The sequence below is a fragment of the Raphanus sativus genome, chromosome 1 (assembly GCF_000801105.2).
Source record: "Raphanus sativus cultivar WK10039 chromosome 1, ASM80110v3, whole genome shotgun sequence".
NCBI classification, from domain to species: Eukaryota; Viridiplantae; Streptophyta; class Magnoliopsida; order Brassicales; family Brassicaceae; genus Raphanus; species Raphanus sativus.
In genome coordinates, this window is record NC_079511.1 from 21740123 (window position 1) to 21760592 (window position 20470).

Consider the following 20470-nt stretch of genomic DNA (forward strand, 5'->3'; position numbering starts at 1 on the left):
TGTTAATGTACGAAGTTCTTGTTAATGTGAGAGTTAATCTAGTACAACAACTAGAACACACTATAACATGAGAATTTTTTTGAAGAAACACAATTTGATTAATCCTTTTAAATATACTTTTAAAAGTTTTATTTAAAACGTTGCTCAAAAGAAAAATCGTTTTTTAAACAAATTTTCAACAAAAGTTTGTACCAGTAAAAGATCTAGCTTTCGTTGGATTGGACTTAGTCCGACAGAATGCTATAGGGTCGTAGATGAAAAAAAGAATGACGTAAGAAAGATAAATTTGCTATCAAGGTTGACATTCGAAAAGTGCGGAGAACTACAGCCCCGTAGTATGGTATGTTTTTTTGGTTTTGGAAAATTTATTTTTTCTACATAAATATGTATTTCAATACATAAAAGGAAATCAGATTTTAAAATTGCTATAAATACAAATTTAAGAATTGTAAAATTATTCTAATAAAAAACCCAAAACACCTACTTTTTTTTTTGCTTTTCTTCGAAGTTAATTCGAGTTTGTTAACAATAAACTTTGATTCGTTAAACTAATCTCTCGTGTTCAAAAATTTGTACGAAATCTCTTGAACTACTAACACTCCTAATCCTTTAGTGTTTTCCTTCACTTTACAAGGACTGGCAAAAATTCTCTCATGTGTTAACCAGCATATTCTATCTCCATATGCCTCTTTACACTTAGAAGAAACCATATAACTAAAGATCTACAAGTCTTAAAACTTTTCTTTTTTGTGAAAAATCGATTGTTAAAATTCTCCATTATTTCTCTTAAGCTGCTTGTGAGAGGTAAAACTCACACCTAGATTTTAGATCAGGTTTAATGTTTGAGAAAGGTTAGGGAAAGATTATCGCGGGCTGAATCCCGTAAGAACTTGTAGAATGAACTTCGATTCGTATTGATATAGTAGAAATGGAATGGTTACAAGAGATGATATTTGATGAATACAAAGATTATAAGATTGTTACAAGAAGAATGTATTGATGAATGTCGAGTAAAATATGAGTTGAGTCCGATCCTCTTTTCCGTCCTCCACTTCTCTTTAAATAGCCTTGGACTTCATTAGATTGTCTTCAACTAATCTCCGAGATCCTCTCCGCTTGAGGTGGTATCCGCAACAGCTTCCCTTTGACCGGGTCCTGCGCTTCTTATTGTTATGACGTGAGCTTCCTCTTCACCGTGACCTCTTTAACGATCGCCTTAGCTCTCAGCCTTCGGCTTTAACTTAGCTCCTCTTAGGTGTCGAATTCGTGATGGGCCAGTCGCGGCCTGTTATCGTCTTTCATCATTCAGCAAACAGCTATCGGGCCATATTCGGGCCCAACAGTTGCCCCCAGCTCTCGAGATGAGGTTTCGTTATTCTCGGGAGCTAGACCTAGCCGCCCAAGCTAGATTCTCTTGTTGAGATCATGATTACTAGCTATCTCAACCACATTTATTTCTATCTGATCGAACGGCTGTAAATTCCCTTCGATTATATCGACGGTTTGGATTAATAGGAATTTGAAATATAGTTTCCGATTTTCGAGACATGATGGGATATAAAGCTGCGAGTATTAACTCCATGTCTCTCCACTTTCTCCACGCCTCCGACGGTTTCCAAGGTAACTTCTCCTTCTTCCTCTATTTTACAGCATATATATATATATATATTTTTATATCTCTGTTTCGAATTCGATTTTCATCCCTAAGTTCCTTAGAGGTTTCATTCTTGCTCATCTCAACCCGATCCTTCCTCTTTCGCTTCTCCTCTCTTTTCCTTTTACTTACAATGAGTAAGAAAGATAGCTCTGGCGCAATTCAAATCTCCACTTCCGGTGCTCGTCTTATGAAGGTCAAACGAGAAGCCGGAGAAAAGATGAAGGACACCGGGAAGAAGAAAGTTAAAGACTCGATCGGGGCAAGAGTCAAAAGGATGAAGAAGAAAGGTGGCAAGAGCGCCTCCTCTGGGCCTCACTTTCCTTCGCTCCTAAAGAGCCAAGACGTTACCAACCTTATCGTTCAAGCCCACGGCAAGAGCGACCTGGCTAGGGCTTGTAACGACGACGAAACCCCCGAAACTGTCCCGGAGGGTTGGTTCTGCGTTCATGAGAAGTACATCGCTAAGTGCCATCTTCGGTTTCCCCTCCCTGTGAGGGGTAAAACTCACACCTAGATTTTAGATCAGGTTTATGTTTAGAAGAGGTTAGGGAAAGATTATCGCGGGCTGAATCCCGTAAGAACTTGATGAATGAACTTTGATTTGTATTGATTTTAATTGAAATGAAATGGTTACAAGAGATGATCTCTGATGAATAAAAAGACCACGAGAGAATTACAAGTAAGAATGTTTAAACGAATGTTGAATAAAAGTATGAGTAGGTTCGGATCCCTTTCTTCGTCTTCGACCTTCTCTTTTTATAGCTTTAGACTTCTTTAGGTTGTTTGTAACTGATCTCCGAGATCCTCTCCACTTGAGGTGGAATCTGCAACAGCTTCCCCTTGACCGGGTCCTGCGCTCCTTCTGGTTGCGACGTGAGCTTCCTCTTCGTCGTGACCTCCTTAGTTAGGATCCTTAGCTTTCAGCCTCCGGTTCTAGCTTAGCTCTCTTTTAGACTTCAGACTCGTGATGGGCTTGTCGTGGCCCATCATCATCTTTATTATTGAATAATCAGTTACCGGGCCATATTCGGGCCCAACAGTTGCCCCCAGCTCTCGAGATGAGGTTTCGTTATTCTCGGGAGCTAGACCTAGCCGCCCAAGCTAGATTCTCTTGTTGAGATCATGATTACTAGTTATCTCAACCGCATTTATCCTTACCCGATCGGATGGCTGTAATCTATCTTTGGTTAAATCAACGGCTGTGGATTAACGCGAGTTTGAATTTTAATTTTCGACTTTCGAGACGTGACAAGATATAAAGCTGAGAGAATTAACTGCTTGTCTCTCCACTTTCTCCACGCCTCTCGACGGTTTCCAAGGTAATTCACACCTCTTTTCTTTATTTTACCGTTTTTTTTTGTCGTTATTTTTTTTTATCCGCCTCTCGATCGATCTAGTTCTTCATCTTGAACTTCTCTCTGAGAGTCTGTCTTAGATCAATTCTATTCTTTACTTCCTATTTTCCCTCTCCTTCCCTATCATGAGTCGAAAAGAAGGTTCCGGCGAAGTTCAGATCTCAGCCTCCGGCGCCCGTATTATGAAGGTCAAACAGGAAGCTGGTGAGAAGATGGCGGAAGCCAAGAAGAAAAAGAGTAAAGACTCGATCGGAGCGAGGGTTAAGAGGATGAAGAAGAAAGGCGGTAAGAGCGCCTCCTCCGGTCCTCACTTCCCTTCCCTCTTGAAAGGTCAGGACGTTGTCAATCTTGCCACTCAGGCTCACGGCAAGAGTGATCTAGTTAGAGCTTGTGCTGAAAACGAGAACCCCGAGACCGCTCCGGAGGGTTGGTTCTGCGTTCATGAAAAATATATCTCCAAGTGCCACCTTAGATTTCCTCTTCCCACCCTTTTGCTGGATCTCTTAGATCATTATCAGCTAGCTCTTCCTCAGCTTTGCCCGTCGGTCATCCGAGTGATAAACGGGTTCATCACTAGAGCCAAGGAGGAAGGAGTTATCGTTGGGCTATCTGAGTTAATGAGTCTCTTCTCGATAAAGGAGAGTACTTCCAAGGATGGCGGGAGTGGTACTTACTATCTCCCCTGTCGTCCAGGGCTAGGCATTTTCAAGTTCTCAGCCAGTGATGATGACTGGCGCAGGAAGTACTTTTATGTCAAGATTGACCCTTCCACGGTTCCTGTAGGCCGTGACCTTAGGAACGCATGGTCTGATATTTCTGGTTAGGATTTTAGGGATATGCTCACATGTTTATTTTTGTTTGTCATGTTGTGCTAATCGCCTTTTGACTCTTTTTGCAGAAATCAAAGATCCTGTCAAGTTATCTAGCAAACTTACCAGAGCTCTCTACAGGAAGCTACAGCATAGCCCTAACACTTGGGTAGCTTACACTACTTCGAGAGTTGGATCAGCTAGGTTCCCTGAACGGTACCAAGCGTCCTTCCCTGATTCAGTGACGGTTGCTGGTTTAGAAGGTATCTTTTTATTCATGATTCATGATTTTTACTATTCGAATTTGTCTTATACGACTAATGGATTTTTTTTTTGTGTCGTAGTTTCTGAAGGTGATTCCATTCTCGAAGTTTCCTCCGGAGCAAGTACTTCTTCGAAGACTCAATCACAGAAGATGCCAATTCAACCTTCCTTCCGTTCCAGGGGTAGATCGACCAAGACTGCCAGCTCCTCTAGAGGGAGTGATAAGAACCAAGGGGGATCCTTCCTCGACTCTGTGAAGGAGGTTCTTGATGAAGGAGGCTCTGCCCCTGCTAAAGGTGTCGTCTCTTCGGAACCTAAGGTTCAGGAAGTTGGCCTTCCCTCCGAGGTCCCGATGACTGAAACCGATCCTCAAGTAATGAGGGACCCTCCGGAGTCTGAGCCCCCGAGGAACAAGAGGTCCCGCCCTTTATTTATCCAGCTGCCAGCTGACGTTGGAGGTCCCAACATTCCTCGATTGAGTGCCCTTCGCGATCGTGATAAGAGCAACGTTTGCCTTTATCAAAGCCTTTTGACCAGGGAGTTTTGTTTGCTGCTGCAACAGGTTTCTCTTCCTTGTCTTCCTCGATTGCGTAGGAATGTTCTCCCTGAGTCTGATTATTTCGGGGGTTACCCTTTTTATGAGGTCCCTTAGTCTCAGAGGATTCACCTTTCGAGTGATTCTGAGGTTTCTTGTGGAGTTTATCCAGTGCAGCTGTCTCCTCCTCTAGAGTAATATATTTGGTGGCTCTATGAAGAGCGTCATCGATAGTTGGAGGAGTATTGAGTGTTAGCTCTGTTCAGAATTTCGATTTATAGATCAGACCTCTCCTAAGAGCCTCGATGGCGACTAGGTCGTTAGGATTCGAGAGCTTAGTTCTTATTGCCCTGAATTTCTCGATGTAAACTCGTAGTGAGTCCCCCATTCTTTGACTGACCTTCCAAAGGTCGGCCTCAGAGGCTTGCTTCAGGATATGGGTTGAGTACTGCTTCATGAAGGCGTTAGTTAATTGATCGAAATTGTCTATCGAGGCTGGCTCGAGACCGGAGAACCACTCAAGGGCTGTTCCGACCAAATTTTCGGCGAATGTCCTGCAGTGACCTGCTTCACATTCTTCCTGTGTGAAATGGGCTTTAACGATTGCCAATCGGAAAGCTCTCAAATAGGCCTTTGGGTCGGAGGTCCCATCATACTCGGGAATTCTGATTTTTCGGGTATCTCTTATGTGAGAGCTGGCAATTCTGTCCGTGAATGAAGTTCCACGAGTTTCCTCGATCAAGCTGTCGATTTCGGGAGCTGAGCTCGTAGCTTTATGGACTTGAGCTCCCAATTTTTGGAGAGCTGCGTGAGTTCATTCCATATATCTACGGATAGCTTCAGGTCCCTCTAAAGGAAGGATGTTTGGGTCGTTAGCAGGTACCCGACGGGCAGGTTCCTGACGGAATCGAGTTGGCTCATCCTCCCATGCGGTTGGAGGGCTAGATCGCTCACCAGCTCTAGGGTTATCGGAATCTATCCTTTGATAACTGTCCCCATTCGGGATCGAGCTTCTGGTTTGATAAACCGAAGCTGACGCTCTGCCACCAGGTGGGAAGGATATTCCTGCTCCGGACCTAAAATCAGGCGGCTGAGGAGGTAAGCGAGTACTCCTGTCAGTAACCTGACCGGGTGTGGAACTAGTTGTCGCTATGTTACTTCCCATAGCACTGGTGTTAGGTGGATTAAACACGGGGGCTGTCCCAGTATGAGGTGTCTGGAAAGCAGATCCGCGTCCTTCCGGAGCAGTGCTATCAGGGGAAAAGTTTAAACGTCATCGGGGGAATGAGGGATCGGTTAATCGATCATGAAAAATGGTCCCCGGAGCTTGACGTTGCGGCGGTTGGGTTGTTGAGTTTAGAGATCTAGTTATCTCTTCGAATCGTTGCTGACGAACAGTCAGCTGATGCATCGTGCGCTCACTTTCCTGAGCTCTATCCACTAACTGCATCATCATCTGGCGAATCTCAGAGAGCTGAGCCTCCGTTTGATTCGGAATGGCTTGCTGCTGAGGATTCTCGGTGATCGGGAGCCCGGAGGCGGTTCCACCTGATGGTCTCGGGTTAATATCCCCGATTGTAGTTTGGCTCGTTCGAGCGCCAGCCGGAAGCTGTTGCCCAGATCGGTGGTCGCCACGTCGAGGCTCTGTGATTACAGGACTAGAGCCTCCGTCGTTCGGTGAGCCATCGCTCTGAATCGGGAGGTTAAGGTCAGACGGGTTTGTTGTCTGATCGGTAGGATTCATCCTCAAGTTAGAGTAAGGGATTCGATTGTTTCTTCCCCACAGACGGCGCCAATTGTGAGGGGTAAAACTCACACCTAGATTTTAGATCAGGTTTAATGTTTGAGAAAGGTTAGGGAAAGATTATCGCGGGCTGAATCCCGTAAGAACTTGTAGAATGAACTTCGATTCATATTGATATAGTAGAAATGAAATGGTTACAAGAGATGATCTTTGATGAATACAAAGATTATAATACAAAGATTATAAGATTGTTACAAGAAGAATGTATTGATGAATGTCGAGTAATATATGAGTTGAGTCCGATCCTCTTTTCCGTCCTCCACTTCTCTTTAAATAGCCTTGGACTTCATTAGATTGTCTTCAACTAATCTCCGAGATCCTCTCCGCTTGAGGTGGTATCCGCAACAGCTTACCTTTGACCGGGTCCTGCGCTTCTTATTGTTATGACGTGAGCTTCCTCTTCACCGTGACCTCTTTAACGATCGCCTTAGCTCTCAGCCTTCGGCTTTAACTTAACTCCTCTTAGGTGTTGAATTCGTGATGGGCCAGTCGCGGCCTGTTATCGTCTTTCATCATTCAGCAAACAGCTATCGGGCCATATTCGGGCCCAACACTGCTCCAAGAGAATCTGTCTCCGTCATATATAGAGGACCTAATCTTGGCAAATCAAATTGAACGTGAATGCAGCTAGAATTTATGGAGAGGTGTTATCAGAAAGCAATAGCACAAGATCAGATATATCCAAAGCATAGCTACGAGCCTAAAACAACAGGGAGTCTTGTAGCTATGCTTGGATATATATCTGATCTTGTGAACGTGGGATAAATGTGACTCTATGCAAACTACAAGATGTTGCTTATACACTCTTACTCATCATGTCCTACTTTGAGTTCCTAAAGTAATGATGGAATGGTGTCTTGTAATGGATGAATCATTTAATACTGTTTATAGAGATTCTAGGATTAAAGATGGATCAATTGTACTTTCTACAGAGATGGAATACGAATGTCTCATGGAAAATTATCCCACCTCCAAGGGTACTTCTGTGTACCAGTACAAGACACCCATACGCATCAAATCTTCAGAAGCTTTTTCAGTGATACCTTCTCTCTGATCAGAAGTGGTCTATCTGGATCATGATGACCCACAAGAAGAATCATAGCACATAACAATAATGAAGGGACAATGTTACTCGGTGAGGTTAGTTTATGTTTTGTCTTGACATCTGTGTAAGTTTGTGATGTGTCACATGTTAATTTGAAACCGTTTGGTTTTTAAACAAATGAATCATACTAAAGAATATAAAAGACATGCCAAGTGAAATCAATCTACTATAGATATAGACATATAGTGTTCTATACTACCATGTAATGATCAAAACCAAATATGAGTTGCTGCTTTTTCTTGTTATTCTCCTCCCTACTACACAGTTCAGTCTAATTTAGACAAAAACTTTCAAATTGTTAGACGGTACCAAATAAATATATTTGAAGTATATGGTTGATATTACATAGTTATTATATGTATACACTGACTGATAAAGAAGAATCATAAGCTTAGACTAAACTAAGCAGAAACAAGACCAGTTCCACGAGCCACTCCTTTTGATCTCACCACTCAGCAAAAATCTACAGAACAATTTGTTAGAGAGCTGTGACGTGACGTGACGCCTTGGTGGTTCTTGATTTTGCAGCCAAATCAAGAACTGTAACAAATCACCTACAAAATCTGAAAACTTCAACCAGAACCCACACAGTATTTCGTCTAAAGAATCTTCTGGTCACACGACCCTTTCTGACAGTAAACCGGAGAGATCAGGAGGTTAGCAATAATAATCCATACCATCACCAAAAGTGAGCCTCAAGTTCGCTCCTATGAACCCCTTTAATTCCATCTAGCTGGTGCCCTTGCGGATTTTTTACTCTTGTCCTTCTTTAAGAGCGTCGACATGTGGTTAAGATCATTCAAACTCGACTTGGACTCGCCTTGTAACCACAGCAAAGCCTCACGAGCTGCATCCTTCTCTGCGCTTTTCTTCGTACCACATGGTTGCCCCATGAAATCCAACCCATTGAAAGTGACCATTGCCCGAAACTGGTTGTTCTTCAGCTGTCTCGTCTTGTACACTGGTGTTCCGTGTCCTCCTCGGGCAAGAAATGTCTGAAGCATGTTCTTGTCGTTTTCCCCGCCGCTGTTGGGCACCGGAGTCCCTACTACTTTTAACATCTTTGTCGTTGTGGGGCTCAGAGCTTTCCGGCCGAAGACGAATTTGCCCTCACACTGGTCCTCAGACACAAGTAATCTAATGGCAGTCATAAGTTTGTCGTATAGTTGAATATCAAGTTTTGGATTCACAAGCTGTAGAAAAAGACAAGAACCAAACTTTTGTCAAAGAAAGTAAAGAACACAAAGGATGTCTCCTCGGGACTAGGATTGGAACTTTACCTTATTCTGAATAAGTTCATCGAGCTCTCTTTTTAACGATATGTATGTATATGCTAAAGAGGGTTTCATGAAAAACTCTAGATAGCCTCCCAGCATTTTGAGATGACCATCCTATGGGGGGGGGGAGAGAAAATATGTTAAATCAGACCAACAAGCAAAGGAACTGACAAAAATGGGATGGGATTACACTTACAAATCCACCGGAAGATACTCTATCTCCAAACAGAAGAAGCACCGAGTCAGAAACAGCAGTGGAGTCTTTAAGAAACACAGAATTGACTTTGATTTTTTCGTTGAAGACTAGCCAAGGGAAAGGAATCCTTTGTACATTGCCATTCACAGAACTCTGCAAAAAACGCCAGACTTGGTGAGCCGCTAAGGAGAGACCTAAGCAAAGACTACTAAGCTATAAAGATAGACTCACTTGGTATAGAAGCACTTGCCCATCCTCCATTGTCTTGAACGTAATTGACTTTTCCTTATTCTGTGGAGCAGAATAGTTTTATTACCGAGTAGAACTACAGGTAAGGTGGAAAAAGTAAATGCAAAGGCGACAGACAACTCACAACAACAGAACAAACTCCCGGGAACAGGCCAGCACAGATGATGGCGCGGACAAGATGATCATCGTAACTCAGTTTACTGCAACCTTCAACGTTATCAATAAGAGAAGCCTCCTTGAGGAGAAAGAAGAATTGTTTCCGCATAGAGTCCATTGCCTTGAGAGTTTGCGCAGAGAGAAAGTTCTGCCAGCAATACTCGTTACCAGAACGTGTTCTTTCAGCATCTTTCCAACCACTGTATGCTCGAATCAATGTCAAATGATCACTACAATCACGGCCAGAGAACTTGGACCTAGCCGACTCTGCTAGCTGCAATAAAAGAAATCAAGTGAATAATTAGAGGCCCTTCTTGGCTTTCTGCTGGGCTCTAGTCATTTGAGAGTAGCGCCTTTTTGCCAAAAGCAATCTGAATGAATATACACTATAATCTTACATCCTTTTTGTCAGATGGCATCAGGAATGGGTCTCTCACACTAAGACCAGCAACAACTGTCAGTATTGGATCTAGACAGTTGAAGATAGCCCCTAAAATAAGCATCTTTCCAAGTTTAGGCTCCACAGGAAGCATAGACAATTTTTTCCCTGCATAGAGCACATAAATGAGTTTCTACCAGAACTTGAGAACTCATATATTTAAGATAACAGAAAACTGTTCCAGTAGAAACACACCTAAAGCTGTTAAATTTTCGTTGTCATCAAGAGCACCAATAAGCTTTAGATACTCAACAGCATTCTGGACCTGGAAATCAAAGTGGCCATCAAGATTTGATCGTCAAACCCAGACTAATAAATAACCCAACAAGTGGAGAAAATAAACAGTAATAGATTTTTACTGATAAAGCTTCAGGAGGTTGCAATGCCCTAGAAAGGAACTCTGAAATGCTTCCAAGTCCTAAGCTTTTGATTTGTAGACATAGAGACTGTAACGGAGTCCTCAGGAGTTCTGGCAGCTGGTAATCAGCAAAAGCATCATAGACGCATCTAGGATAAAGGTGATAACATTCTCCAGGCATAACACGGCCTGCTCTTCCTCTTCTCTGTAACAGGAGAAAAGAAAAGGTAACTATTTACAACTACACAGAGAATGTGAAGCAAAGCCGCAATCGTCCATGTCTATATCTTACTTGGCGAGCAGCTGCCTTCGAGATCCAAGATGGAAGCAGACAAGGAGTATTGTTAAGCGCATCATAAGACGTCTCTTTTGCTTTTCCACAATCAACCACAAATACAACATCATTGATGGTAATACTTGTCTCAGCCATATTGGTGGCCAGCACTATTTTCCTAACTCCTTCTGGAGGTCTATCAAAAATCAGTCTCTGCAGAAATGAAAAGGAAATCATCATCAAAAACGGAATATGATAAATTATAACATGTGTTTAACTTGTATGCATACACAGGCAAACAATGAATACTGGAACTACCTGCTCAGAGCTGGCCATGGAACCGTGACAGGCAAGCAGCAAAACTTTGTTGGGGTCTCCTAGAAGAGTATGAGCCTGGAGTTGATTCTTCAAGGAGTGAATATCTTCCCAACCAGTCATAAATACCAAAACCGCACCAGGTCTCTCTCCTTTGACGATGTGACAAAGAACATTCTCGATGAGGTTGAAGCCCATCGAATCAGGGCTCCAACATGACAAAGAATCTCTAGTACGAAACTGGTATCCTTTGAAGTCTGCAGCTTCAAGAGCATCCTGCTCGGAAATTCAGCAGTAGAAACATAATTTAAACACATAACCTATGAAAATACGACTTTTTTGTGTTATACAGTATATTTCTCGTACCTCAACGGCAGAGGATATCTGGGATTTCCTTTTTTTGAATTGAGCTTGTTTTTGCATCTTCCATGTCTTTTCCTCGCCATAATCATCAATTTGATTATATGGTGTCAACTTGTACCCAGTAGTCTCAAGAAAATCCTCCAAGAAATGGGCTCGGACAGGGTATGTAAAACCCTGTACAGAAATTTTCACTTTATTTCAGTGACTTTTCTACAACATTGATATGCTTATTATGTGCATAAACTTACTGGGATGTGCATGGCTGGTGCACCACCAAAATAAGAAGAAAAGAGCTCAGCGTTCAGAGTAGCACTCATCAAAATCAACTTTAGGTCAGGTCGACGAGGAAGGAGATCTTTCAAGACAATAAGCAGGAAATCTGACAGAATAAAGCGAAAAGATTTTGTGTGAATATGAGACTGTCAAGTACCAAATGGATCACTTTTGCTAAACAACAAATTTTACCTTCATTCATCCCACGTTCATGAATTTCATCAACTACGACATGAGTCACACCTTTCAGGCTACGATCTATAAGTAGCCTTCTAAGTAAAACACCTGTTGTACAAAAGAGAAGACGTGTGTCTCTCCCCCTCATTCCTTCAAGCCTCACTTTGTAGCCAACCTTCCAAGAGAAGAGAGAGAGCGCATGTCAACCTCAAAAAATATTCTCACAGCCGTCAATAGTAACCTAAAAATCCAAATTCACAATACAAGAGAGGAAAAAGAACTTACGGATTCTCCTATTTGTTCTCCACGTTCTGCAGCAACTCGTTCAGAAACAGAAATAGCAGATATTCTTCTAGGCTGTGTACATATGATGCTGCATGCAGCTCCACGGGTAGCCTCAATCTCAGACTCTAATATGTACTGGGGAAGCTGTGTTGTTTTACCACAACCAGTTTCTCCAGAAACCACTATGACCTATGTAAGATGCAAACAAAACACATTAAAAAATGTCATCATTGATCAGTTGATATGAATACATTAAAATAAATTGAAGAAATCCAGTTCACCTGGTTTGCTGAAATAGCTCTCAATAGTGCTTCTTTCTCTTTGTATGCAGGAAGCGTTTTGCGGAACTCTACCATTTTCTGGCCTTCTGGAGAATCCTGCCAAGACAATTATACATATTGAACTACATATGATTCCGAGAATATGAAGCTACAAGTTCAGAGAGAACCTACCATCCACTGCTGTTGCTTGCTCCTCAGTTGCAAACTCCTGGGACGGAGTATTCTTTCCCTGGCAAGACTATTCTGCATCACCGTCTCTGGTGTCTCATAGTTCCCATGCTCGGTTGCTAAACTTCCACTACTATTTGGCCTGGGCATCTCCGGTATTAACATTTTCTTCTGGTCAAGGAAAGTATGTAGATGGGCATCTACCTCACTTTGTAGGCCAAAAGGTAAAACCACCTATTGAATCCAAGATACCAACAAAAACAAACAAACCATAAGAAACATGCAAGAACTGACCACTTGACTATCTAAGAAACTCCAATAAAAACTCAATAAACCAAATAAGCACTCAGCTTTGCACTACTAGTAAAGAAAAAGCTAGATAAAGAAGCATAGGGATCAATCTGTTATACCTCTCTCTGAGGGCGCCTATCATCAAGATCAGGTCTATAGTTGGGCAAGGGAGATTTGCTAATGACAATGATCTTCGAATACTGACGGCTGCAAACAAACAAAGAAAAGCAAAAAACATCTCTAAAATCTTGAAGAGGAAAAGAAAGAAACAAACTTTCACTTTTGTAACAAAACAAAAGCTTCACCTGTATAATCCCATTCGAGTAGCCATTGCAGAGATATGATCAAAATCACGCCGATCTTTCCTCTCCCTGGACACAACTTCCTGGTCTTCTCTGTTCCGTAGAAGCATAGTAAGTTTGAACCTCCATTGGTCAACGTTATCAAGTGTCGAACCCGCCTAAAAAAAACATATGTAAGCAAAAAAAGAAGAAAAAGACACAAACTTGATAGGTAAAGTTTGAAACTTTAACCATTTGCTGAGACTGAGAAGAGCCACCGATGTCACGGTCAGGCTCATCGCTCGATTCGTAGTCGTTGTACGCGATTCTTCCATAGCCTTGCTTTTGAAAGTAGGGTAAGTTAGATACTCTCCACTCTAACGAAGCAGAAGAAGAAGAAGAAGAAGAAGCATTGCGACGAGCTGCTTTCGCGGACAAGACCCTTAACCTCTGAGAATGAAGAGACCTAACTAGAGACGATGGTGTGAAGAGTAAGTTAGGGCTTCGGAAGAGCTGGATGGTATTGTGTTTGATGAACATGGAGGCAGCACCGACGACGGCGTTAGGTTTGATATGTCCTCGGAAAATTGCAGAGTAGTAAGGCATCTTTTTTCGGAGATTCTTACAACATCTGAAGATGCAAAAACACCCCTTTCCCTCTTTTCTCTCTGTTCTTCTTTTCTGTGAAGCGAAACAGAGACAGACGATGGAGGTTTGGGGGGGGTTTTGGATGAAAAGGTGAGGTTTTTTTGTGAGGCTGCGTAGGTGCCACAACCCTTTCGAATGACGGCCACCACGGGGAAGAAGACACTGGAGCTATCCAATGGGCATTTCTTATTTGGGCCTAGGTTTGGGCCGTGTAGTATTTGACCAGTTCGATAAAACCAGGACAGGCTTATTCAGAGTAGCTAGCTATGTCCTCCATTAATCATTTGCTAAACTAAACCACACAAAAGCTGAAAAACAAATCAGCATGATTACTGGTGAGCTATCAAAGAATCTCTCACCATCAAAAATAAAGAAACTATTTAGAAAGAAGGAGAGAGTGCAGGAGGAGGAGCTTGAAGTGTTTCCTCCTCCTACACTCTCTCCTTATATGAAGCTTTGGTCACGTGGTATTTGAGGTATTTTCTCGTTGTTCTAGGAGGAGGAGTTTAAATGGTGGTCTGGCCGAGGGCATTCCCGTTAAGCATCTGTCTTAGATTTTCTAAAAAGATTGTCATCCTAGTATTTTGTCTTACTTGTTCTAGAGGTTTGGAAGTTTAGTTACTTGTTTTAAGTTAGAAGTTTGTTGTGTTCTTGTATGCTGCTTCGTAGTGGGTTCTAGTACCCGGAGATTTATCTGTTTTCTGCCGGTTTAGGTAACCGCGGAGAGATCCTTTGTCTGTTGGTGTTGGTTGATTTTATCTTGTTCTTAATAATATCTATTGACGGGAAAAAAAAGGAGAAAGTGTAGTATCATCATGAATAAACTTTTTTATATCTTCAGAATCAATTCTACATGTGGTAGTCAATTAGTATGCCAACTAGGGTTGGGATGGATTTGGATATTCAAAAATTTTGGGATATTCGGATCCGTGAATTTAGTTTCCGGATCTGGATTTGGGCTTCCGGATATCCGTCTATATATAATAATATGCGCGGATATCCAAATCCAGATTTGTAAAAAGAATTAATAAAATAAAAATAATAAATTTAAAAATATAAAAAATTCTAAAATAATACATAAATTAAATATTTATAAAAGATTTATAAATATAAATATAAATATGAATACAATATTTAAAAAATTAAAATATAGTATTATAAAACTAGTTTTATGAATGCATATTAATATATCAAATATAATTATTAATAAAATTAAAAAGTTTTAATATATTTTATAAATACGAATCCAGATTCGGGTATGTGGACCTAAAAACTAAGATATTCGGATTTGGTTTTGACTGAGCGGAACCGAAACGGATCTCAGATCGAATCCGGATCCCGGATAATAAGTCGCATGCCTAATGTCAACACTTATAAAAAGTTAAAAGGGTGAAATTAGTTTGTCTTTTTTTGAGAAACTTTGGTTAGATATCAATATATTTATAACATAAAAATAATAGTAAAATATTAGTTTGGTGTTTTAAGATTTCAAACTTTTTTGAGATATTCAACTAATATATTACTACTACTTTTAGAAAATTTTGATAGTATATTTGTTAATACTTCTTAAGAGTTAGTGTGAGAGATGTTCCTACAATTCCATACCTTATAACCACGCGTTAGTGTCAGGTGGTACAAAACGTTCCGTAGATCTCTAAAAGTAACAGATTTGAATCTGCTGCCAACCCAGATGAACATGGCTCGTGGCCATCAGAGCATTCACACTCTCTCTCCGGGAAAGGGGTCACCCACTACCCTTTTTCTTACAATTTCATACTTTATGGAACACTGCTTGTCCTGGGCTGGTTGGATGCTTCTCCAAGCTCATGTCCCAAAGAAAAATATTTAAAAAATCATCCCGGTGCGCGGTTCTGAGATTTGCTAATGGATTCAGTATCTTCATGAGAATGGTGGGTTTCTTGTGTGGTAAGGCTTTCTCTGAAAGAGTGAGAATTCTGTGTACAATGTAATGGTTGTAGCTCTGCCTATGCTCACAATAGTCCCTAACACCTTGGCCCCACCGTGTTTTTGAACAAGATTTATATGCTCGATCCTTGAAAATTGATGAAGAAATAGAGTCGCGTTGTTTTGCATTTCTGTCTAGAAACAACCACCTTTGAATTTGCTTCAGTACATAATTTTTGTTCGTCCAAACATAATTTCATCTATGTTAGCCTTTCTATATATGTCACAGTACTCTATTTCTAGATTCAATACACAGCAGTAGAAACAGAATATGTGTATATGAGGGAGTAAAATATTCCAAACGTAAAGTAAATCAATTGGAAGCAGTAAAGATTGAAACGATACAAAATGCTTGTTCTTAGCAATGATCTCAGGAAACAAAACATAAAAAAACCACCAACAAGATCTTTTTATAGGATCTGTGGCTTGGCCAAGTTCTTATTTGCTATATCCTTGTCATGTGTATGTATATACAGAGAAGATTGTCTTGATTTCTGTTTTCAGGTATATGCTGTCTTAAACTGGAGATTCAGAATCCTGAGCTTCTTTACTTTCATCTCCAAGAAGGTTTTTGGTGAGTGACTCATGATCTTCTTCTTGACTGGATGCTTCATTCACCTGTCTTTTTTCCTCTGTTTTACCCCAAAGGACTAAGTACAGCCCCAACATTATAATCACTGAGCCAACAATGCTGCACACAAGTAAAATATCAAATATTATTATCTTCTTTGAACTATGTGCAAGACCATGTTCTAAAAGTTTCCTCTTGTGAACTTACCTTCCAGAATACAGCTTGTCACCGAGGACAACAAATGCCATTGCAGCTACTAGCAGTGTCTGGAGTGGTTGAAAGACAGCAACAAAGACAGGACCGCCTTGGTAAATACACCATGTCTGAAGATAAACCACCAGACCCGACGCCACTATTCCCTGTAAGATTCTTGCTTCATTAGCTCGATTTTTGGACTCAGAGATCTTGCTTCGTCATCGAGAGAAAAGAGCTTACCGCGTATAGGATGGTGAAGAGCTCTTCCCATGAGCCAATGATCCAGTTGTTGGGATCAGTTTCAACAAACAAAGCAATGACCAGAAACTGAATCAGACCAAAGAAACATGTGAATGACGTCAAAGTGAGCTTTGCTGGGTACTTCTTTAGGACAGGAGCTTGAAGAACCATCCAAGCAGCCCATGACAAGCAGTGTCCCATAAGGTATAAGCATCCGAGTGTCCAGTTCTGCGATTTGTTAATGGAGTCAATCTCGTCATGAGTATGGTGAGTTTCTTGCGTGGTAAGGCTTCTCTGAAGAAGTGGGAATCCTCTGTACAATGTGATAGTTGTGGCTCCTCCTATGCTCACTATAGTCCCTAACACCTTGGCCACACCGTGTCTTCGAACAAGATTTATGTGCTCGATCCTTGAAAAGTTATGAAGATCAACGTTAGGATATGGATATAAAGATGATAAGTTCCCTTGAAAGGGTTTAACTTGAAATTAAAGAGGTTAAGGTACCTTAGGGTACAAGCCATGATGAATGTGATTGCAGGAACAGAGTTTTGCATTGCTGAAGCAAACGTTGGAGATGCATATGTCAGTCCCAAGAGGTAGAAGCCTTGATTTGCTGTGATTCTGATGTTCATTGGATCAGAGGGGAGAAAACAAGAATAAAATTTATACTTGTTAAGATTAAAATTGATTATTGATTAAAAAAGGGAATGTTTCTTACCCTATCAGTGCTAAGAGAAAGAACTGAACAAGTAATGAGAATGTGAGAGGAGGCCTTTCATTCCTAAGAAACACAAAAAGAAGTTCTTATCCATTGAAAATAAACCTTAATGATACAAAATGATTTTTTCTGGTTCATATGAGATACAAATAACAAAACGTTCTGGTTTTACCCAAGAAACCCAAATCATATATATAATGAGAGACTTTTCTCTCCTCCTAGAAGGTCCACGTCAGCATCTTTTTAATGTTAGTGGGGCCCATATTCTGTCCGGTTTATTTTGGTCGTAAATGTGTGGTTTTTGGTCCGGTTTGTTTGTTCTAATACGATTGTTGTTAGGTTTGATTTGGATAAAACTATGCGTTTTGTCATACATCCAAAATTAGGGCTCCATCCTTTTCTTTCTTCCTGACAGAATTCGATCCGCCATATCTCTTTTCACTTCTGAAAAACTTTTGTTTCTCTTCTCATCTCTGAACTCGATCTCCCCGTTATCTCTTCACCTCCCATTAGGTTTGATATATAGGTTTTAATTCGTGAATCATTGATAATCACATTAGAGACAGTCACGATGTCGACGCCTCCGTTACCTTCACGCAAACTCTATATATATCAACGGCTTAGGGGGATGATTGACCCTTGGAACCACTGTCAATTTATTATTTTATAAAGCGTTGAAAGTCACTCAGAGATGGCTTACTCCGATGTTGTTCTTGCGCACTCCCCCTTGACGCTCTCCGCCTCCGTAGATCTGCCCAGATCATGTTGGTCATCTCCTCCGTTTTTGGACTCGAAAAATCAAGAAGCAAGGTGAATTCATGGAATCACTCTGCTCCTCTTTCATGAGAAGGTATTGTAACCAGGAGTGTTTTTTCCTTACATTTTTGATTCTGTAAAAAGGTAATGATCTTAATCTTCCATCTCTACCTGCAGAATTTGGTTGTTGATATTTTTGAGGTTGTAAGAGTCTCACGATTTGAGGTTTGTTCTTCATAAACTCTTGGTTTTTTATTTTAAATTTCTATTTTTTTTACTGCATTTATTCTTTTTTTTCATCACATCGCAGATGTTGTTGGGCAAATTCAATCTGTCTAAGATTCGGACCTGAATGACGCTACAGTTACGAGCCGAGTTGTTGTTTGTTTCACCGTAAGTGACCAACACCGTTAATTTGTTTAACTATTTCAGAAGTCATCTTTATCGTAATAACTTATTCCAATTTGCATAACAGGAGGGTTGTCGTCTACCTTTCTTTGTGTGATGATGAAGCAGCAATGTTTAGGGGTCTCATTAACTCAGGTGATAGGTCACAGTCAGTCATGGTGGTTACTACTGTGAATCCCAAAATCTTCGGAGGTTTGTAAACTGTAAACTCAGCCATCATATTGAACATCGTTTGTCACTTTCTTTACTTATGCAAGATTTAATGTTGTTCCATCATATGATTTCCAAAACATCTTCATTCCGCAGGTACCCTATACTTCACGACAGCAACAAAATTGTATTTTTATCCAGCCCTTCAAGCCATTGCAGAGTTCACAGCCAGGTACAACTCATTATGTTTTAACTTTTACGGTTGAGCTAATATTCAGTTTTGTGGTTGCTTAAACCAATGAAGTTCTAACTTTCAAGACCAATGAAGTTGAATTTTCTGAGGTAGAATGTGGGGGGAGGCGTCTGGAACTGCCAGGAACAAGGTTAGAGGTGAATACAAGGAACCAAGTCCAACTACCTTGGGAGGCAAAAAGAATATCCTCAAGCGCCCCTGTGAGTGAAGTTAAAAAAACTCTCCCACCGTCAAGCTAACTCTGTTATTGTTTCATTAACATTTATCTAACGTATTATGCATTTCCTATTTTAGACTTTACAGTTATTTTTCTATTTGAATGGTTTTGTTTTATTTATAGACTTCTGTTTTTTATCTTTAAAGAAAAAGGGTGGACGTTATATTTTGTATGGTTGGTAAGAAATTGTACAACATGACATTAGCATAGAAAAGTAGAGAACACAGACTTGGATGGAGCCTGCAGTGTTAGTGATCATAGAACTTACCACGGAATTAACATTGATGATTCGGTTAGGTGAACCTCGGATTAGGGACGGCAAGAGGAGTACTGAAAGAAGCGATGGAGCTAAATGATTGACTTGCACTTCCATCTACATTTTCAACTCTTCTTCTACACTTCACCTCCATCTACATTTTCAATAACAACTCAAGTATTTTTAACATCCCCGCGCTTGCGCGGGGTTTCACCCCTAGTGAAATTAAAAGAAGAAAACTTTATCAAAAAAAGATAGACCTATCGGGAAATCGGCCAATTCCTACATCAACTGAGGACCGCGGTCCCGATCAGGACACATACTACATACCTGTGCTAAAACATACATCAATTAACGTTTTTTTTAAATTTCATACATCAACTAAGCCTTTTACGTTAATTCATACTTTGACCGTCTTACCGTTAGTCAACTGGTGACGGATGCTGACGTGGCTTTAACGGACGCTGATGTGGCTTTTATATTTTATTAAATTATTTTTTAAAAAAATTAAAACATGTTTTTGGGGGGATTCGAACCCGAGTTCAGCACTTGGTAGCAGATTTCCTTAACCACTAGGCCACACAATATATTTGGTAATGATATTTATTGTGTCTTACTTATATCTAATATATTTTGTTCATATATATTTCTAATTATCTAGAATTAGTTCCACAAAATATATATAAATTCTAAGGATTGTGTTTGATTACCTTGTTTTTATTGTGTTCTAAAATTTCTTAAGAAAATTTATTTTTAAAATTTTAAAGTAGAAAAGTATTTTCAAAATTTAAAAATAAAATACTAAAAAAATGAAAATAAATTTCAAAAAATTATTATAAAAAGTCTGAATTTGAAAACATATAAATCAAAACTATTTCATATATATATTATTTATTTATTTATATTATTTATTATTTATTTAAATAATTATTTGTACTTTAAATATATTTATTTAAATAACTATTTATATTTAAACAATTGTGAAATTATTAAATAATAATAAATAAAAAATAAAAAAATAAAAAATAAAAATATAAACGAAAAATATTTTTGAATAGTTTCAAGTTATATGTTTTAAAATTCAAACTTTTTATAATAAACTTTCGAAAGTTTTTCATTTTTTTAAAAAACTTTTTCCTATTTTCTTTTTATATTTTAAATAAATAATAAATAATAAATAT

At 39.9% G+C, this 20470-nt stretch overlaps 2 protein-coding genes and 1 long non-coding RNA gene across 5 annotated transcripts; 1 reads left to right on the forward strand and 2 right to left on the reverse strand.

Moving 5' to 3' along the window:
- Positions 1-7824: 7824 nt before the first annotated feature.
- Positions 7825-13693, reverse strand: LOC108808596 (DExH-box ATP-dependent RNA helicase DExH3). The gene is made up of 19 exons (XM_018580720.2): positions 13165-13693; positions 12937-13091; positions 12751-12838; positions 12344-12574; positions 12173-12268; positions 11892-12080; positions 11622-11781; positions 11405-11535; positions 11160-11330; positions 10797-11069; positions 10497-10691; positions 10206-10409; positions 10042-10111; positions 9806-9954; positions 9376-9681; positions 9234-9293; positions 9003-9155; positions 8810-8920; positions 7825-8722 (listed from the first exon to the last, which is right to left on the reverse strand). Exons 1-19 carry the CDS (start codon positions 13516-13518, stop codon positions 8249-8251), a joined length of 3570 nt encoding a protein of 1189 aa, XP_018436222.2. The 5' UTR covers positions 13519-13693; the 3' UTR covers positions 7825-8248.
- A 2125-nt stretch (positions 13694-15818) lies between these two features.
- On the reverse strand, positions 15819-17306 carry LOC108808606 (WAT1-related protein At3g18200-like). Of its 2 annotated transcripts, XM_018580727.2 has the most exons (5): positions 17250-17306; positions 17036-17152; positions 16532-16940; positions 16304-16455; positions 15819-16216 (listed from the first exon to the last, which is right to left on the reverse strand). In XM_018580727.2, exons 2-5 carry the CDS (start codon positions 17083-17085, stop codon positions 16042-16044), a joined length of 786 nt encoding a protein of 261 aa, XP_018436229.2. In that variant the 5' UTR covers positions 17086-17152; positions 17250-17306; the 3' UTR covers positions 15819-16041. The 2 variants fall into 2 exon arrangements, with proteins under 2 accessions (XP_018436229.2, XP_056843758.1); XM_056987778.1 differs by having other exon boundaries at positions 17036-17295.
- Positions 17307-17525: 219 nt separating this feature from the next.
- Positions 17526-19196, forward strand: LOC130496039 (uncharacterized). 2 transcript variants are annotated; one of them, XR_008935063.1, is made up of 5 exons: positions 17526-18099; positions 18183-18230; positions 18316-18398; positions 18481-18605; positions 18720-19196. It is a non-coding gene; the product is annotated as an uncharacterized LOC130496039 (long non-coding RNA). The 2 variants fall into 2 exon arrangements; XR_008935064.1 differs by having other exon boundaries at positions 17526-18059.
- Positions 19197-20470: the final 1274 nt, after the last annotated feature.

Bases quoted from the DNA above. Each gene is read 5' to 3' on its own strand.
- LOC108808606 (XM_056987778.1), bottom strand. From the start codon at position 17,163: ATGAACATCAGAATCACAGCAAATCAAGGCTTCTACCTCTTGGGACTG. The intron at 16,456-16,531 runs GTAAGCTCTTTT...AGAATCTTACAG, and splicing joins TCTTCACCATCCTATACGCG to GGAATAGTGGCGTCGGGTCT. The intron at 16,217-16,303 runs GTAAGTTCACAA...ACTTGTGTGCAG, and splicing joins GACAAGCTGTATTCTGGAAG to CATTGTTGGCTCAGTGATTA.
- LOC108808596 (XM_018580720.2), bottom strand. From the start codon at position 13,518: ATGCCTTACTACTCTGCAATTTTCCGAGGACATATCAAACCTAACGCC. The intron at 12,575-12,750 runs GTATAACAGATT...TGGATTCAATAG, and splicing joins ATAGGCGCCCTCAGAGAGAG to GTGGTTTTACCTTTTGGCCT. The intron at 9,682-9,805 runs GTAAGATTATAG...CTTTTATTGCAG, and splicing joins TGCCATCTGACAAAAAGGAT to CTAGCAGAGTCGGCTAGGTC.